This window comes from Cibotium barometz, chromosome 9 (genome assembly GCF_041138505.1).
Source record: "Cibotium barometz isolate CiBa-2024 chromosome 9, ASM4113850v1, whole genome shotgun sequence".
In the NCBI taxonomy this organism is placed as follows: Eukaryota; Viridiplantae; Streptophyta; class Polypodiopsida; order Cyatheales; family Cibotiaceae; genus Cibotium; species Cibotium barometz.
Window position 1 is genome coordinate 7,365,703 of NC_141054.1, and position 16,639 is coordinate 7,382,341.

General features: G+C 44.3%; 1 protein-coding gene across 3 annotated transcripts in view; it reads left to right on the top strand.

Moving 5' to 3' along the window:
- The window catches only part of LOC147635211 (zinc finger CCCH domain-containing protein 13-like), a 47,002-nt gene extending 30,583 nt beyond the window's left edge, over positions 1 to 16,419 (top strand). Inside the window, exons 3-11 of one of the 3 annotated variants that reach the window (XM_086802421.1) lie at positions 5,074 to 5,155; positions 5,806 to 5,956; positions 8,000 to 8,071; positions 8,311 to 8,408; positions 14,024 to 14,095; positions 14,224 to 14,417; positions 14,521 to 14,723; positions 14,875 to 15,123; positions 15,866 to 16,419. In XM_086802421.1, the coding sequence (XP_086658547.1) occupies positions 5,074 to 5,155; positions 5,806 to 5,956; positions 8,000 to 8,071; positions 8,311 to 8,408; positions 14,024 to 14,095; positions 14,224 to 14,417; positions 14,521 to 14,723; positions 14,875 to 15,123; positions 15,866 to 15,964 (1,220 nt within the window). In that variant the 3' untranslated portion in view covers positions 15,965 to 16,419. The remainder of the gene's footprint in view (positions 1 to 5,073; positions 5,156 to 5,805; positions 5,957 to 7,999; positions 8,072 to 8,310; positions 8,409 to 14,023; positions 14,096 to 14,223; positions 14,418 to 14,520; positions 14,724 to 14,874; positions 15,124 to 15,865) is intronic. The other 2 variants (XM_086802422.1, XM_086802423.1) reach the window with 2 other exon arrangements.
- Positions 16,420 to 16,639: the final 220 nt, after the last annotated feature.

A 16,639-nucleotide genomic window follows, 5' to 3' on the forward strand; every position in this document is an offset into this window, starting at 1 on the left:
AAACGAACAGATGGTACTTGGACATGCACTAAAGCTTAGCTTGCAGATGCTTGCCATGAATACTTTTTCTCGCATGTTTTGCTCCCTCTTTACCACTTTGAGAGAGGCTCTTGATGCGCGAGAACTTTTCTTATGCCTATCATCACACGGCAAGAGGCTAACAACATAGATGAGCCCTTCATAGATGGAGAATTGGATGATGCTATAAAAGGTCTGGGTAGAGCGAAGTCTTCAGGCTGGGATGGCTGATTGTGGAGTTCTTTCAAATGTTTTGGAATATCTTGAAATCGCCAATCTTACTTATGGTAAAATCACTATACGATTGTTGGACAGTTGCCATGCTAATGGAAAGAAGGTTTGCTGAAATTGTTGCCCAAAAACAGCTCAGTGAAACTATATCGGATTGGCGTCCCATCTCCCTAATGCTTGTCGTAACTCCAATGAATACTTTGCAGCAACATTGAGTTACCCCGATTCGGAGGCCTGACGAACCATTGTAAATGGCATAGGATAGTTTGCCAATCTTGAATAAGAACAATTGCATATGAAGAGCCGAGAATATGGCTAGTGAAACGCCCAAAGACTATATCATAATTGATAATCCAATGCCCATATGCATCTATATGCATGTTAGTGCACATACAACATACGTGTCCATGGCCGACTTGCTCTATAAAATCAAGTAGAAGAGTGACCTTCCTTGCCAGTATATGATAATGAATATTAAGGACATTGAGCCCACCATGCATTTTGGGCGAACATACGAGCTCTTGCCTTAACAAATGTAGCCCTTTTCTATCCGCTTTGGTTTTCCAATAGGCATTCCATTGCTTTAGACATGAAACTGTCATTTGTTTATGCGACCAAGGTAGTAGCGGAAGAAAAACTGCACATATGCCATTATAATTTATTGCACTATCCGCAATCGCACATGTAGAGGCCACGTAAATAATTTCCAATATTCAATTTTACAGTGAAATTTGCCCATCACCCGTTGAGTCTCATCCTTGAAAGACCTCTCCCAACCAATGGGGTAACCCAAATTCCTTTCTATCTCATAGGTGGTAGGATCTATGCTGCTTATCTAGAAGAAGACGCATTTTGGAGAAGCGCTCGCTGAAGCTCACGCTCCCCCTGCTCGCGCTGCTGCCTACGCACCCTCCCTCCCCTTCCCGCCCACGCGTCTACTCTCCCCCCCCCCCCCCCTGCCCTCCGTTTGCTCCCCCTCCTCCGCCTGTGTTTTTTTTCTTGCGCGCCCCTGCGCTGTAGCGCCCGCCCCCTGCTCTTCTCTTTCGCGCCCCCCCTCCTTTCTTCAGCGCCCCGCCCCCCCTCCGCCAGCCGTCGCCCCCCTCTCCCCCCCCCCCCCCCCTTTTTTTTTTCACGCTGCTTCGCCCCCCCCCCCCCCCCCCCCCCCCCCCCAGGCAGCCTCTGTGACACCTGCTTAGCCCACAGAGACCTCGGAGTGGCAGCCTGGGGCAGGGGCGCCGTCGAGGGAGACAGCCCCAGCAGCACGCGGTGCAGAGACCGATGCAGCAGCAGCCCCAGTCTCAGCATCACTGGGTTCTCGTGAGGAACAGCTTTGCTCCCCTACAGGAGGAGACCCCAGCGCCGACTGAGGACCAGGAGATGCCAGCACCGGGGCTTGGGCATTATAGATCCAGTTGATCAGAGTAGAGCCTTATTGGGGAAGCTTATTGTTCGGGGGCTGCTTCCAGGCGGAGCTGAGCCTTGGAAAGAGCTTCTTTTGCAGCGGCTGCAGGCTCGGGCTCCCCCAGCAGGGGGCACTTGGGCACCGGAGATACGATGGATCTTCATAAAGATGAGGAGGACAGGCCTCAGTAGAGGATGGGAGGACAGATTTGCCTTGAGCATCCTGCGAGCTTGGGAATTGCTGAGACCGGGACTTTCTCAGAGACCTCCTTCTTGTGATGAGGAGTGGGCCAGACAGCCGCTCATCTGGAGCCCAGCGGTTCGCACAGAGCAGGGTCATATGTTGGGTTCTCGGCCTCGTCTAGCCTGGGGACCATTGGCGGCAGGCCCAGCACATAGTTTTGGAGACTGGCAGGCCTTCTGCAGTCTCCTAGAGGCGATCCAGGTCGAGAGGTTGAGTCACTTCAGAGGGGGGCTGATTATGAGGGATGACATTCAGGAGGCACTCACAGAGGAGTGGTTCACGCCTCTCGAGCCAGTGGCCCCACGGTGGATGGAGCCTTTACACAGTTGGAGATCCTGATTGCTGTGAGAGCTTGCACTGAGGATGGCAGATGCCTCTACTATGATCCAGGATGAGGGCAGACTTCAGAGAGTGGAGGTGGAGTTGCCTTTGGTTGCAGAGTGCATTTTTCAAAGGATACGGGTAGTGGCCGCCGCTTCTCGGAAGTGTTGCAGCGCGCCCCTTGGCCCGGCTCGAGTGGGACCCTGGTGAGTACGAGTGGCATGATCCTTATGCATCCCCCGAGGCCACAGAGATCACCTTTTTCCAGTATACTGTTCGGTTGGGGCGACGTTTTTTGACGGCGAGGAGGATGGTCTCTCCAGCTGCATCGGAGCATTGGCGGCTACAGGGACTCTCACAGGAGTTCCTGGAGGATTTTTGGACCAGGCTCTGGGCTAGTCGACAAGCACGCAAGATCTTGACTTTCCAGTGGTGGCTGGTCGCCCACAGGCGCTCTGCAGTTGGCACCTGGCTTGTCTACAGCGGTCTTCCGGCGGCCTGCGTCCGATGCGGCCACCTTATGGAGACACAGAGACATTGCCTATGGGATTGTCCCCAAGCGCAGCAGATTTGGTTGCGGATGCTGCGCATTCTGGCCCCCCTCTCTCCAGAGGGTATGTATACGTGGGGTGCCGCTGCTTGGTCAATTTCGTCAGGGCCTGCTATGGGCTATGAGACGGAGCAGGACAGCCAGGCCATCAGATTCATTAGGGGCCAGCCTCGCCTGGTTCCTTCATCGGATTTCTCGTCCGCCGGCTGGACACAGGAGAGGGATCTACGATGGGAGCTCCTCAGCAGCCTCACCATATGGTTCACCCGGAGAGCCCGGTGTTTCAGGGCTTGTGAGGGGAGACTGGAGCCACTAGCAGAGACTGTTCGGGGGATTTGGCAGGAGTTGATCCACACCCTGCGAGGACAGTATGACCACATCCGGGGCGACTCGGATGAGGCGATCTTGCGGCGCCAGGCCTTTCACACCACTTGGCGCAGCTGCCCCTTCTATACCCTACACGCGGGCTCCCCCCGCTGGCACTACAGGCCACCTGTTTGGCTTTCCCCCCCTCCTATTGTATGATATAGCCTCTCCGTCTGTGTACGAATATTTGTACTTTTTTGCACCTAGGGAGAGTCTCCCTAGCTGCCTAGCTTGGATCTTTGCTCTGTTTCCTTATGAGCAAGAGAGGATCTTTTGTAGCCCTACGGGCGTTTTTCTATAACTAATGAAAGGATCTTTTCTCGGGGGGGGGGGGGGGGGGGAAAGAAAAGAAAAAAAAGGTGGTAGGATCTAACCCGGCCACAAAATCTAATGCCAATCATAAGGGAGCAACTTGGATTTTTCAAAATTCACATGCGATCCTACAACCAAACCATAGAGGGACAATGCTTTCATGAGAGCCCTTACATTAGCCCCCGTATTCTTGGGAAAAAAGAAAGAGTCATCAGCACATGCCTGCGCCACAAATTGTGCACCATCTACCATGGAAAGACCATGAAGCTGCCCATCTTGTGAGGAGCATTGGGTGAGTCGCGATGGCATATAGTAGCACACTAAGTGGACAACCCTGCCGAATAGATTTCCCAAGACACCAAGAGGCTGAAAGTTCTCCGCTCAAAATGCATTTAGTTGTTCCCTCTTGGTAAAGCCAAAAAATGGCATTTTTCATTCTAGGCCTGAAGCCCATTCTGTCCATTACCTGAGCTATAAAGTCCCAATGCACTCTGTCAAAGGCCTTGGCTATGTCTACCCGCATGATGAGAACATCATGCTGTGTATACTTGGCATATTCAATGCCTATGTATGCTATATTGTTAGTTATTTGTCTTCTAGGGGTAAATCCATACTGCACTGGATGTAAATCTGCATGTAGGACACCCTTTATTCTATTAACGAGCATCTTGGTGACCAATTTGTAATAAAAAAATCAGAAGCAGGGGTTTCGGCACAAAAGATTAGAACTTACTATGAGACTCTTATAAAAAAGTAATTGCAAATCTAAAAGAAAGAACCCCTTCATTAGGCCGACACATCACTTATACAGCATGTCTTCTTGAGTGTGCCCTTGATGTAGCATGCTCAACCACTTGTCAACTAGAATGATCTCCTCCATGTCCGGACTACTCATCATCATGTATGGGGCAGTCTTGCAGATGTGAAATGTGATCCTTCTAATCCTTAGCATTATGCATGTGTCGACTTACTGCCCTTAGTCTGACGCACATTGGTTTTAGTAACAGACGATGACACTGCTCTGTGAGAAAGCTGGATCAGCAAGATTACCCCTCCTCAGAGACTACATAAAAGAGACAGCTTCCACCATAGGAGGACATGAAGGAGCGCTCCTATAGACTCTTCTTCAGTGGAAAATGATTTGTTAAAAGGTTTCATCTGATGTCAATGTTCCATGTGACACTGTTGTCGTCTATGAACTCAGAAACTTCTAGATGGAGTTGACCAGGTTACTACCCACTTGGGCTCCCTCACATGCCTGTGCCCCACAGCTCCATACCTGCCCTAACCCTGGTTCTTCAGCTGCTCCTGTCTTCCAGCTTATCAATGGCCAGTTAAGCATTCCTAAAGCAACTCCTAACCCGCGACCTGTAAATAAATAAGTCTAAATTCAAGGATAAGTGTATATATATATATATCTATATATGTATGTATGTATAACACTCTTAAGAAAAAGAAGAAAGAAATGGTGGAACTATTTGGTATGATATGTTCTAGTATTGACATATACATTATTTGCATGCATATTTAGCGGTTTGATGCCTCTATTGCATTCCAATTTGTTCTTTTGATAGCTAGCAAAATGGTTAAACACTGATGGTTTGATAGCATTTATTGGTCTACATTGTAGGTGGTCGCGGTCATTCAAGATCTCCAATAAGAGGTCGATCTAGTACATCTGTTTCTCCTCCCAATTCAGGGCAACATAAAAGGTTTTGCCACATCTGTTTTCCTTATGAAGTTGGTATGGTTGTGATTCCGTAACTGAAATGGCTGGACCTCTGTACCCTTGAACCATAGGGCGGTTATTATCTTGCTAAGATGTTAAGAGATTGACAATGTAGTGTAGATGTGTTTAATGAGCATTTATGTCTTCGCTTTGTTCACTGCATAGTTATCGGAAATGAATCGAAAGGGGGGTGGTCCAAGTTGAAACATGTGTTTTGGGGGATCCTTTTGTCCAAAACGTGTTTCAGCTGTTCCCCCTTTTCTCATTTCCAAAACGGTGCTTCCCTGCGTTTGGGCTGCTTCTTCCCGCCTGCAGTTTCAGCCGTTTCCCCCAACAAGTTACAACACTAGCCATTCCCGCTTTTTCACTGTAGATTTTAAGTTCAATTTAGATAAAGTAGCTTGTTTCAGGCTTAAATCTTCCCTCCCATCTGCTCTCCTGTCTCTCTTTTCCTTTGCTCTAACACTTCCTTTCCATTCTCTCTCCCTCCTTCTCCTCTCATCCCCCTTGCTTGTGCCATCGTTGCTGATGTGGTGTTTCCCTATTTATCCTACATTCTGGGATGCAAATTGAATCTTGTTAACTTTTGTCTACTCTTGTACCTTCTTCATGATGATTATGCTTTGACCGCAGGGATAAAAAGAGACTGCACCTTGATGAACTTGATGCTAATCTTAGTGACGTTTCCGGAGAGCCAGAAGATAGAACTACGTGGGTTGATGGAAGTCCTAAAAAGGCCACAAAGTCACCTTCTCCTGATCCAAAAGGGCTGCTTGAAGAGGAGGTAATGTTCTCACAATATCATATCCCCTTCGCCCCTCCTTTCTAACTAGTTGACCTCAGCTAAAGCACTTCTTCATAGGCTAGTAAAAGTTCTAGCTAACGGGGGAGCTACAGGGGTTTACGCATTTTCGATTTGTCGTGGGAATTTATTGTCCTTGAACTAGAAACTCTTGGTCAAGTCCTCATCCTGAATAACATGATTCCTGGGAGAGAAGATTTCACGTGTGCTGATGTTCCTCCAATGGTGGGTTTTGAAGTAGTGGTCCATGAGGCTTAGGCCTCACATACTTTCTCAATAGATTCACACGAAAGAAAGGCATTATGAATGTAGGTAGCTCCAAACTGAAGGTTATACCCTCATTGTTTTGTGAAAATATGAGAAGGCCATAGTATACAGTGAAGCCTGTCGGCGGACCCTTGTCAGACCTTAACGGTCAGGATATTGTTAGAACTTAGAAGAATCACATTCTTCATATTCAAGTTCTAAAGAGGTTATTAAAGGACAAAGGGAACTCAAAGTCTCAAGCTGGATGACACAATTTTTGAAGGTTTGTGGTAATCCTAAAGACTCCAGGTTGATTCAGCATGGTCAGGATACTGTTAGAACTTAGAAGAATCACATTCTTCGTATTCAAGTTCTAAATAGGGTTTTAAAGGACAAAGAGAACTCAAAGTCTCAAGCTGGATGACACAATTTTGAAGGTTTGTGGTAATCCTAAAGACTCCAGGTTGATTCAGCATGGGTTTTCTGAAAGCCACAGGATGTTTAGTAGGGTGTGTTGAACTATGTCGGAGGTAGAGTTAAGGGATTGTAAACTTCAGAAGAGTGTCCTTGATGGTAACAACTTGTGTACTTACGTTTCCGAGTGGTTCCTAGTCATCTAAGTTGAGCAGGGACTTGGAAAATGTTGGATCTGATTTCGAGTGTATAGACAAAGGAAATTGGGTTTATGGGCTACCTTAGTAATCATTCACTTTTTCTAGACGTACTTGGGACAATCCATGGATTTGGATTACATAGCAGACATTCACTAGCTTGTTTGGAAATTCCTAGAAAGCTAGTCTTGATTAGGTCATGGACTAAACATAGGATGACTAGGGGAATTAGTAGATGCTACGATGAATGATTGGATCAATGAGGTAATGTCTAGGTGTGGACATGAAGGGGGAGATAATGTATTGTCCCGAACTAGGCTTGCTCTAGTGCTAACTTGAGGTTTGATGACCTAAGGTTGGGATGAGAAGCTAACCCAAGGTCATCTGGGCTGAGTGTTAGGACTAAAAGCTAACCTAGAAGCATGGGTTCTGGATTAGCCAATGTCTCCCAAGGAAGTGGAACCCCTCGAGCGGGCAAGGACACCCTTAGGGTGTGGGTCTGTGGTATGAGATGCAGGCTTCTAATATCAGGCAGGACTCGCTCAGGCAATCTAGACCTCAGGCTTGGGGATGGTTCCATTTAGGAGGTGAGCTGCTAGCCAGATCTCTTTATGGCCTTTTTCAATTTGTAAGGTCATATTTACTTCATTCAGCTTCCCACTCAGCTCATTCCACTGGGCGGAGTGTGTCATTGCGGGGGGGGGGGGGGGGGGGGGGGGGGGGGGGGGGAGAGAGAAAGAAAGAAAGAAATATTAATGTCGATGAAGGACCCAAAAGAGAGAGAGAGAGAGCGAGAGAGAGAGATTGTATTGATGTGTACTGAAGCCCCAAAGGGTCTATGAGACCAAAATGTAGCACATATTATCCATGTATAAACTAGAATCATAGAACATGGAAGTACATATTATCCACGTATAAACTAGAATCATAGAACATGGAAATAAAACATTCAAGTCTATCTAAAGAAACAGGGCCCACTGACTACGTGGGCCTTGTGTGTACAAAGGGGTGGGGGTTTGGGGGGGAGCATAATTAAGTGACAACAATATTAACAAAACTTTAAGTGTTTATGACTTTCAAAATCTCTACTCTTTGTCCTCTTCTTCTTGCACTTAGGCCAAGATTAGGCGAAGCTTACATATATTTCTTTATTATGAGCATATTTTAGATTGCTTTGTCGCAGCTTCATGATGTTGATGCGGAGATTGAATCCTTGAGAGACCATTTACTCCGATTTGAGGTGAATTAAGGCCTGTTTTTTAAAATTTAAATTGTGGTTATGTATCATATATTTAGATGTTAGGGTTGGAATTCACAGCCCCTTCTGTGTAGGGTGGTGTGATAGCCACTTGGGCAAGGGTCCTTGTATTTGTCTTTGGTTTCTTTATTGGATGATAGTAGGTAGCGGTTAAAGATTATATGCTTTCTTGTGTTTTTAATGAGCTCTTTTTTTTTCCCTCTCTCTCACCATATTTCCAGTCTCTCCTTGAAGAAAAGACAAAAGATATCAGTGATTTGTCTTCTAAGAATTTGGAGCTTGGTTTCAAGCTGCGTAAGGAACATGAAGACTACAAACGGTATGTGGTTTCTAATCCAATTTGATGCATATCTTTTGTATTAGTAAAATAATTAGGGTGGTTGCATTTGCAACAGCACTAATAGTTGGTGGCAGGCCCTTGCTGGAGTGGCTATTGTACCTTTTTTTTTCCCGAGAAAAAATCCTCCCATTAGTTGCCAAAATGCAGCCGAAAGGGCTCTATACATGACTCGGTCTCAATCAAGGGAGACTAGAAGAAAAAACATATAGGGACAGAGAGGGGCTCTTCCTCGCTGGCTGGCTGCTCTTAGAGGAAGGCTATCTCATACAATGGGGGGGGGGTGTTGTGAATAGCCAAACAGGTGGCCTGTTGCCAAGTAACCTCGCTGTCTCTGACCTTGAGAAAAAGAACCGCTGCTCCATATCCGCAGAAAAGCCTCTTGGCATTTCTGCATTGCTCAGAGCCGCCTCATATCTTCTCCCACTGGCCACGGAGGGTGTGTATGGTATCCATCCATATGCTCTGGATGTACTTGACGGGTGGCGTGGTAGTGCCCTCTATGGCCTCACTGCAGTGAGCACACCAAGTGGCTATTGTACATTGAGTGACAATCAACGAGAAGGCATCATAATGGCTTCTTTTCCATGTCTTCGAGCGTTTTCTCATTCAGCACTTGAATCTGAGGTCTTTTTGCTATGTAGACATGTTGGCTTTGTTATCTTGTGGAGTACTAATGCACATCGTTTAGGAGTTGGACAAGAGCAGCAGAAGGCATGACTCCATAACAGTCCTACTTGTCTAAGAAACCTTCAATTGCACGCTTGAAAGTCCTTGAGGGTGAATGTTATGTACATATGTGAGATGCTCAAAGAATCGAGTTGCAAGTGTTCTTATTACCTTGGCCATTGACTGTGCATAAAAAAAGAAACCAGTTAGATCCAAAGAGCCACAAATTCACTTTAGGACTTTTAGACAAAGAAGTCATTGTGTATTGTTTTGTGGTATTTCAAGTGCAATGACATGGTATGGAGGAGCCTCCCACATACGGAGGATATCTTTACCTAAGAAACTCAACCACCAATAGCGATTGCAACACAGGGTGCCTCTCAGACTCACAAGTGGGCAACATGCACCGTGTCGGCATGAGTTGAACTCTGAAGAGGAAATCAAGGATGCACCCTTAACTATTGTTCGCAGGTCAAGGAGGATAGAGGAGCAGAAGATGTGAATTATGCACTTATGCCAAAAACGTTGAAGATTGAGAAGCTCACTACTCTTGCGGAGGCGCCGAAGAACCACAATTGGTTGGAAGCCATGCAGACAAAGTATGATTGTGTCCTAATGTACCACAATTGCAGCTGCATCGATCTCCCTAAAAAATGCAAGGTTTTGGCACCATTTTGTTATATTAAGTCAAGTACATATCCAATGGTACTTCGAGAAATAAAAGGCTAGGTTTGTTGCCGTAGTCTTGAAGATTTGACTTTCAGGCTGAGATGACCACAATCCACCTCATCTTAGCATTGGCAGGATAGGAAGGCAGTTCTATACAACGGATGTATGTGAAGTTGGCCTTCCTCGAGGAAACCTTGGGAGAAGGTATACCTTAGAGTAACTGTCGGGTTTTGCAGTCTGCAGTTTAGAAAGGGAGGTGTGCAGGTTGTACTGCTCCATAGGCTAAAATATGCCCCACAAGCATGGTACCAAGGAATGATTAGTACTCATTATCCTTTCAAGACCTAAGATGAAAATTCATGTACTTTTTGTAATAAAGGCAAGCATGTGATCATTGTCCTTGATGTGGACGATCTCATTTGAACAGGTGATCAATAGAAGAAGATCCCACTGAGAACAACATATACTTAGCTATGAGTTTGAGATGGTAAATCTTGGGCTCATGTACTGTTCTTGGGGATTGTAATATCTTCATCTCTCAACGAAGGTATTCTGATAGCCATTAGAGGTTGACTTGCTTGTGTAAGACAATTCTTCATTGGTGGATAAAACTATGCATAGAAAGTTGTGGGAGCTTGATTTTCTTGTGTTACAATAGGGCACACATAAGCTTTCTAGTTGGTGTTTTGACTCTTGAGCATGTTCACCTAGCAAACCATGGGTGAATCACTGAAAGGCAGGGATGGAGGATTAAATAGTACGGCATCACTTATGTTGGTAAAAGCCTCACAGGATTGACTCACAATGGAGGGGTGATAAGGACATCGCATGCCTAGACATAGGGTATGACGTTAGTGGGGATGTCGTAGTATCTAGTCCATACTATGCATAATGGAGTTAATAGTTATATAGTCTTGTGGGTTGACTACCATGAGTATATAACATGCACGTTCCTAAAAGGTGAATTTGGGCATGTTCCTGGATTCATCTAGGTATATATATTGCTGTCAAGGTGGCACTAAAGGAAGGTGGTTCTTCAATTACATTGAAGCTTAAAACTGAAATAGACACAGAAGAGGAAGAGATGGTGATGGAAGTCTTGATTCTTTCAACCTTACCTATTGTATATTATCTAACCAAATAAAGCTGAAATATTCACAAAGAATCCTGCTAGATCTGCTGATAACTCAACTGCATACTGAGCTAATCATTAACAAAGCAAAACCCTCTTGTATAGCTCTCCAAATTGCCAAAATTTACTGCAATAGGAAGTTTAGGCTGATTTGTGTAATTGTTGCTGTTTAGGCTGAATATGCTACTTTCTATCCTCGATCTTCTCTCGCTTGTCTGGTTGCTCCAAAAGACTTGTCTGGAATGAGCCAATCCCCCTCCCCTTGGGATATTTTATTATCCAAGGAGTATTTTCCAATACAAACTACGAGGGCTTTCCTTGACAGGACAAGCTGGATTATCCAAATACAATACTCGTACTTCAAATGAAAATTGCCAAAATATCACTTGGCTTAGAACTTCTACATGTGTGAGTATTGATCTTCTTTACAACAGGTCTTCACGTTGGGACTCTTGCAGGGTAGTAGGCTCCTCTGACACATACAAATGATAGCAGCAGCTTCGATTCCCGTGCCTGGAAAGTATGGCCATGGTACATAGCACCAACAACAGCCTGTGTAAAAAGGTACAAACGGATACACAGCACATGGCAACAAATTATGGCAGCTCATGTATCAAGAGGTATAGCTCATGTACAAATGCAACTGATCACAGCGCGCACTTTGTTCCCCATGACAAAGAAGGGGTTTATACGAGACCAAAGTGCACCAAACTTAATGCATGAGACAAACAATGTTCTTCTAGCTAAAGAGCAGCACATTACCTAAAGGTGAAGTTTCTATGCATAAACTGCCTGAGTGGCTTTGATTCCAATTGAAACAGCCCCTTAATCTGCCATTGCAAGACAAACACTCACACAAACAAACATAGTTTGGTGCCAGCGATTCACCAGCCAACCATAGCTCCATCTGGAGAAACCCCGAGCTACAAGGCTAGACCAACGTTGTGACCATATTCAACGTCCAAACCCCGGCGTCCCATAGTACTAGAGCTTACCCATTCAGGTGTGTGGCTAGAGCCATGGCCATGGGCAAGGCCTCGCTTGGGTCTTGATCCCCTTCTTCCCAAGTGGGGATGTGCACTTATGAGGCAATAACTCACTTGTATAGGCGGGAAAGTACAGTTATTAATAAATATAGCTAATTATAGCTTTTTACATTAACCCTTGTCATCAATAAGCGCCCACAAGTCACTTATTCCCTATGTGGGACATCTTGGGCCGCCCTAGGTATAACCCTAGCCTCAAAATACACACTAACCATGTTATTATGATCTTTGGGACCATAATAGGAGGCTTCCAAGTGAAGGTCGCCGATGATATCCAAGAGGCCTCAAGAACTTGGCTGATGGAGCACCCAATCCTTGGACAGACATGGGAAATACATTGTGACTGGGAAACCGGTTGCCATAGTCACATGGGACGCGAAATAGGGACCGGGAACGAGGACGGAAAAGATTGAGAATGGCCATTCCGTGTGACTATAGAGTGACATGGGACGGGAATGCGAACGGGAAGATGATGCCATCCCCAACATTCCCAAGCCTAAAAATGCCCATTCCCTGTGACTATGCCGGTTGCCCTTGCCAATGGGTCAGAGTCTTGAGTTTGACATGTGGAAGTAAGCATAGGGCGCATAGTTGCCAAGAAACGCGTTTCTACCATGAAAGATCTTGGGGAAACGCTTTTGAAACGTTTCATGTTTGAAACTGGCGTTTCTTTGAAGGCTTTTTTTAAACTGGAGGCATGGGGGGTCTGCTTCTGTCATTGACAGTTGAAGGCGGCCTTGGTCGGGGAAGGAGGAGCGGCTCCTCCCAAAGTATGCATAAAAGAATATTTTTTTTAATTATAAAAGTGTTATTTTTATCATTATTGATTTCTATGCATAAAAGTATGCATAAAAGAATATTTTAATTATAAAAGTGTTACTTTTATCATAAATGATTTTTATGCATAAACATATGCATAAAAGATATATTTTTTTATATTAAAAGTGTGATTTTTATCATAAATGATTTTTATGCATAAACATATACATAAAAGATATATTTTTTTATATTAAAAGTGTAATTTTCATCATAAATGATTTTTATGCATAAATATATGCATAAAAGATATTTTTTTTAAAAGTGTGATTTTCATCATAAATGATTTTTATGCATAAACATATGCATAAAAGATATTTTTTTATATTAAAAGTGTGATTTTCACCATAAATGATTTTTATGCATAAATATATGCATAAAAGATATTTTTTTTTAAATATTAAAAGTGTGATTTTTATCATAAATGATTTTTATGCATAAACATATGTATAAAAGGTAATTTCTTATATTAAAAGTATGATTTTCATCATAAATGATTTTTATGCATAAACATATGCATAAAAGATACATTTTTTTATATTAAAAGTGTGATTTTCATCATAAATGATTTTTTATGCATAAACATAGGAGTCCTTTGAAAGGAGAAACACTAGAGAGCTCTCGAACTAACTCTAGAAGAGCAGCATGCAGATGGGGAGTACAGGGAGGAAGGCGGTCTGGATTGAAGGAGAAGAAACAAAGAGCCAGAGACAGTACCGGGAAAGAGGAAAAAAAGGAGGGGGGGCTTAAGCCTAGAATGGATACAGAGGAAAAGAAGCAAGGGCTACAAGGGCTAGGAGACTCGAAGGGCACGCAAAAACAGGCTGCAAAAACAGTTTTTTTTTTGGTATTGTGGAAAGGGGGGGGGGTGACGCAGGCAGAAAAGGGGGGTGCAGTTGGGCAGTGTAAGCAGTAGGAGAAGGTGGGGAGTCTAGCGCAAAAGGCTGGAGGCGGCATGGGGCGTGAAGTAGAAAAACATGATAGAAACTATGTTCTTTGCATTGATATGGACCAAAAACATGCAGACTAGGGACCTCTTATAAGGGTTACATTTTCCACTCTTTTCCAATCTCAGGGATACCCATGGATGCTGAAAAAGCATGATTTTGTTGGGCACTCTCATAGGTGCCATTTCAATCATGTTCTTTCAGACTGTTACTCATGCCTCCAGACAACATTGTATTGTATGTGGTTGTGATGTTTGCCTTGAATTTGGCATATGAAATCCTGTGTGTAAAAGCATGCCTTTTCCTTTACTTGTACAGGCTCAATTCTAAGCTGAAGAAGTTTGTGAAGCTTTACCTACGGTGTTTGAGGGCCCAGGAGGAGGTGAAAAAGTAAAAATCTTCCTAACCATGTAGGCATCTCAATGACTGCAAAGTTCAGGGCTAAATTAATGGTAGTGAAAAGGGGTGTGTAGTGCATTGTAATCAGTGTTACAGTCTCCTTAATGGTATTCATCCAGGACGCAGGGACGGTTGCACAAATTGGTGGACGACTCGCCACCATGTGATGCCGCAAGGTTTCCCTTACTTGGAGAAGACTCAGACATGAACATTGTTAGTGACGGAGAAGGTAATCCACTGGTAAATAATGCTACTGAGATACATGGCCATCAGATGACCGCGGTTGTGGTGAAAGATGATAGTCACACACAAGGTAAACCCCAAGTATCAATTTGTTGATGATGTCTTTCCTTGCTTTAAATTACCATGTTACAGTGATGATTATGGAAATAAGCTCACATAATAATGGTGATCAGGGAATCCTAAAACAAAGGCTTCTGCTTTTCGAGGCAAATCAAGGACACCAAACGTGCTTGACCCGACAGAAAATGGGATGGGTAATAATGACACTAGTGCTGGTGAAGAGGATCAGTTGAATGCTTCCTTTAGCACATCGGTGGCCACCATTGAGAAGATGGAAAAAATAGGTCCATCACGTTCGGAAGAAATATTAAACAAAGTGAGTAGTTGGGCATTATAGTAAGGTGGAGATGTCCTCAAAATCTTATCTTTTGTTTGCGCCACATGTTAGATCAGGGGTGCTTGAAATGTAAGATCATGAAGAAAGGCTTGGTTATGCTTGTCTAGTGACGTTTCTCTCTGTTATGCAGGTAAAGAACTGGGACTTGAATGCCAACCTTCCGTCGACAGGACTCGCAGCTCATGCTGAGGATGACATTGTGGAGAACGATGATGACAAACAGGGATTGGCTCACATAAAGCCTGAGGTGAACACCCAGCCAGAAAGGTCAGAAAGTCTGCCAGGAAAAGCCAGCCTCAATGGTGGTGTTGGCTGTTGGGAATCCATGGGTGATCTTCCACGAGTGGTGCCAACCATTTCATCAAACCAGTATGCACAGGTATCACATTTACAATCTCAGAGCACCCACTATTAGCAATTCCTTTTGTTTTATGGGGTTTCCATTGCCACCAAGAGGAGAGCCACATGGACCTCAGCCACCAAGAGTAAAGCCACATGGCCCCTTGCCACTTAGACCATGTGTGACCACATAGACCACATGTGACCGTTTCCACAGAGACCTCATGTGCTAAAGAGAAGAGCCACATGTGACCCTTGCCACATGAACACCATTTTACTTCACAAGAGCAAAGTTCATTTTGAAAAAGGAGGATGTGAGACTCTGCTTTCTCTCTTAGTACCACAAAAGCCAGTTGAACAGCCATGCGGTTTTTTTTTTTGGGATAGATTCTGTGTAGATCAGTGTTGCCAGGTGTGCAATGGAGAGCCAGAAGGGTGAAAACATTTTGTGATGACAGCCAACTGGGAGACTACATTTGTAGTGCTGTGTGGCGGGCGAGTGCCAGAAAGGCAGCCACAGGGGCCAGCCTCTTGATAGGAACTAGAGACACTTTCTAATGATAATTGCCGTGCTACCTTTTCAAGTTCTCTGCGATTGATGTTTTTCTTTACTCACAAGGCAGACAGGCAGCCACCACGGGACAGCCCCTTGATAGGAAGTTGAGACACTCTCTAATGATAATTGCCGTGCTACCTTTTCAAGTTCTCTGCAGTTGCTCTTGTTCTTTTTATCACAACAAATTTCAATTGTTAGACTAATTGTTTAGTGTTTCATATTGCAGTACAAAGGTGATGATGAAGATGTAGACGTGGAAGAAATGGAAGATAACCTGGACAATGATGTCAATCGGGGGAGGACGCCTTTTGTTTCTATCACTTAGCTCTAATCATGGCACTGAGGTCCATGTATTGAAGCTCTGTAAAACGACTTTCATGAAGACAGATGGTACTTTTGTCTAACTGAGAATAAACTTGAACCCCTCTCTCTCTCTCAATTGCAGGCAGCAACTCGTGGTCACTTGTTTCAAGCTAGCATCGTGACCTCAATCATCCATGCTGGTTTGATAAAGATTTTTCTCTCCATTATGCTTATTTGTGGTCTTTATATGAGGGAGCATTCTTTCTGCAGTTGCCAAGGAGCTGTAGAAGCAAGTCCTTTGGTGCTTTCATCAATGATAGAGTGGATCCATTCTAAGAGACCGTAGGGAAAATCATAAGAAAGTCCAGAATCAAGTTAGCACAGCGCCATAATCTTTCTTTTTGCTTAAGTTGTACCAAGAGGGAATAAATCTCCTGAAGAACATACTCGTCGTTTTAATGGCAATTCATTTTTCCACACTTTCTGCAAAGTTTGTTTCCACCATTTTGCCAACTTATTCATATCCCATAACTGAAAGAGTGCATAGAGCGGAAGCAAAGGAGCACTAGAGTGTGCTGAATAGAGAGTGCAATAGAGAGAGAGAGATATGGAGCAACTATGCTGAATATACTGAAGCAAAACAGTCCCAAGCAAGAGACACAAGTAGTCTCATAAGTGAGGGAGCAAAAGATGTACA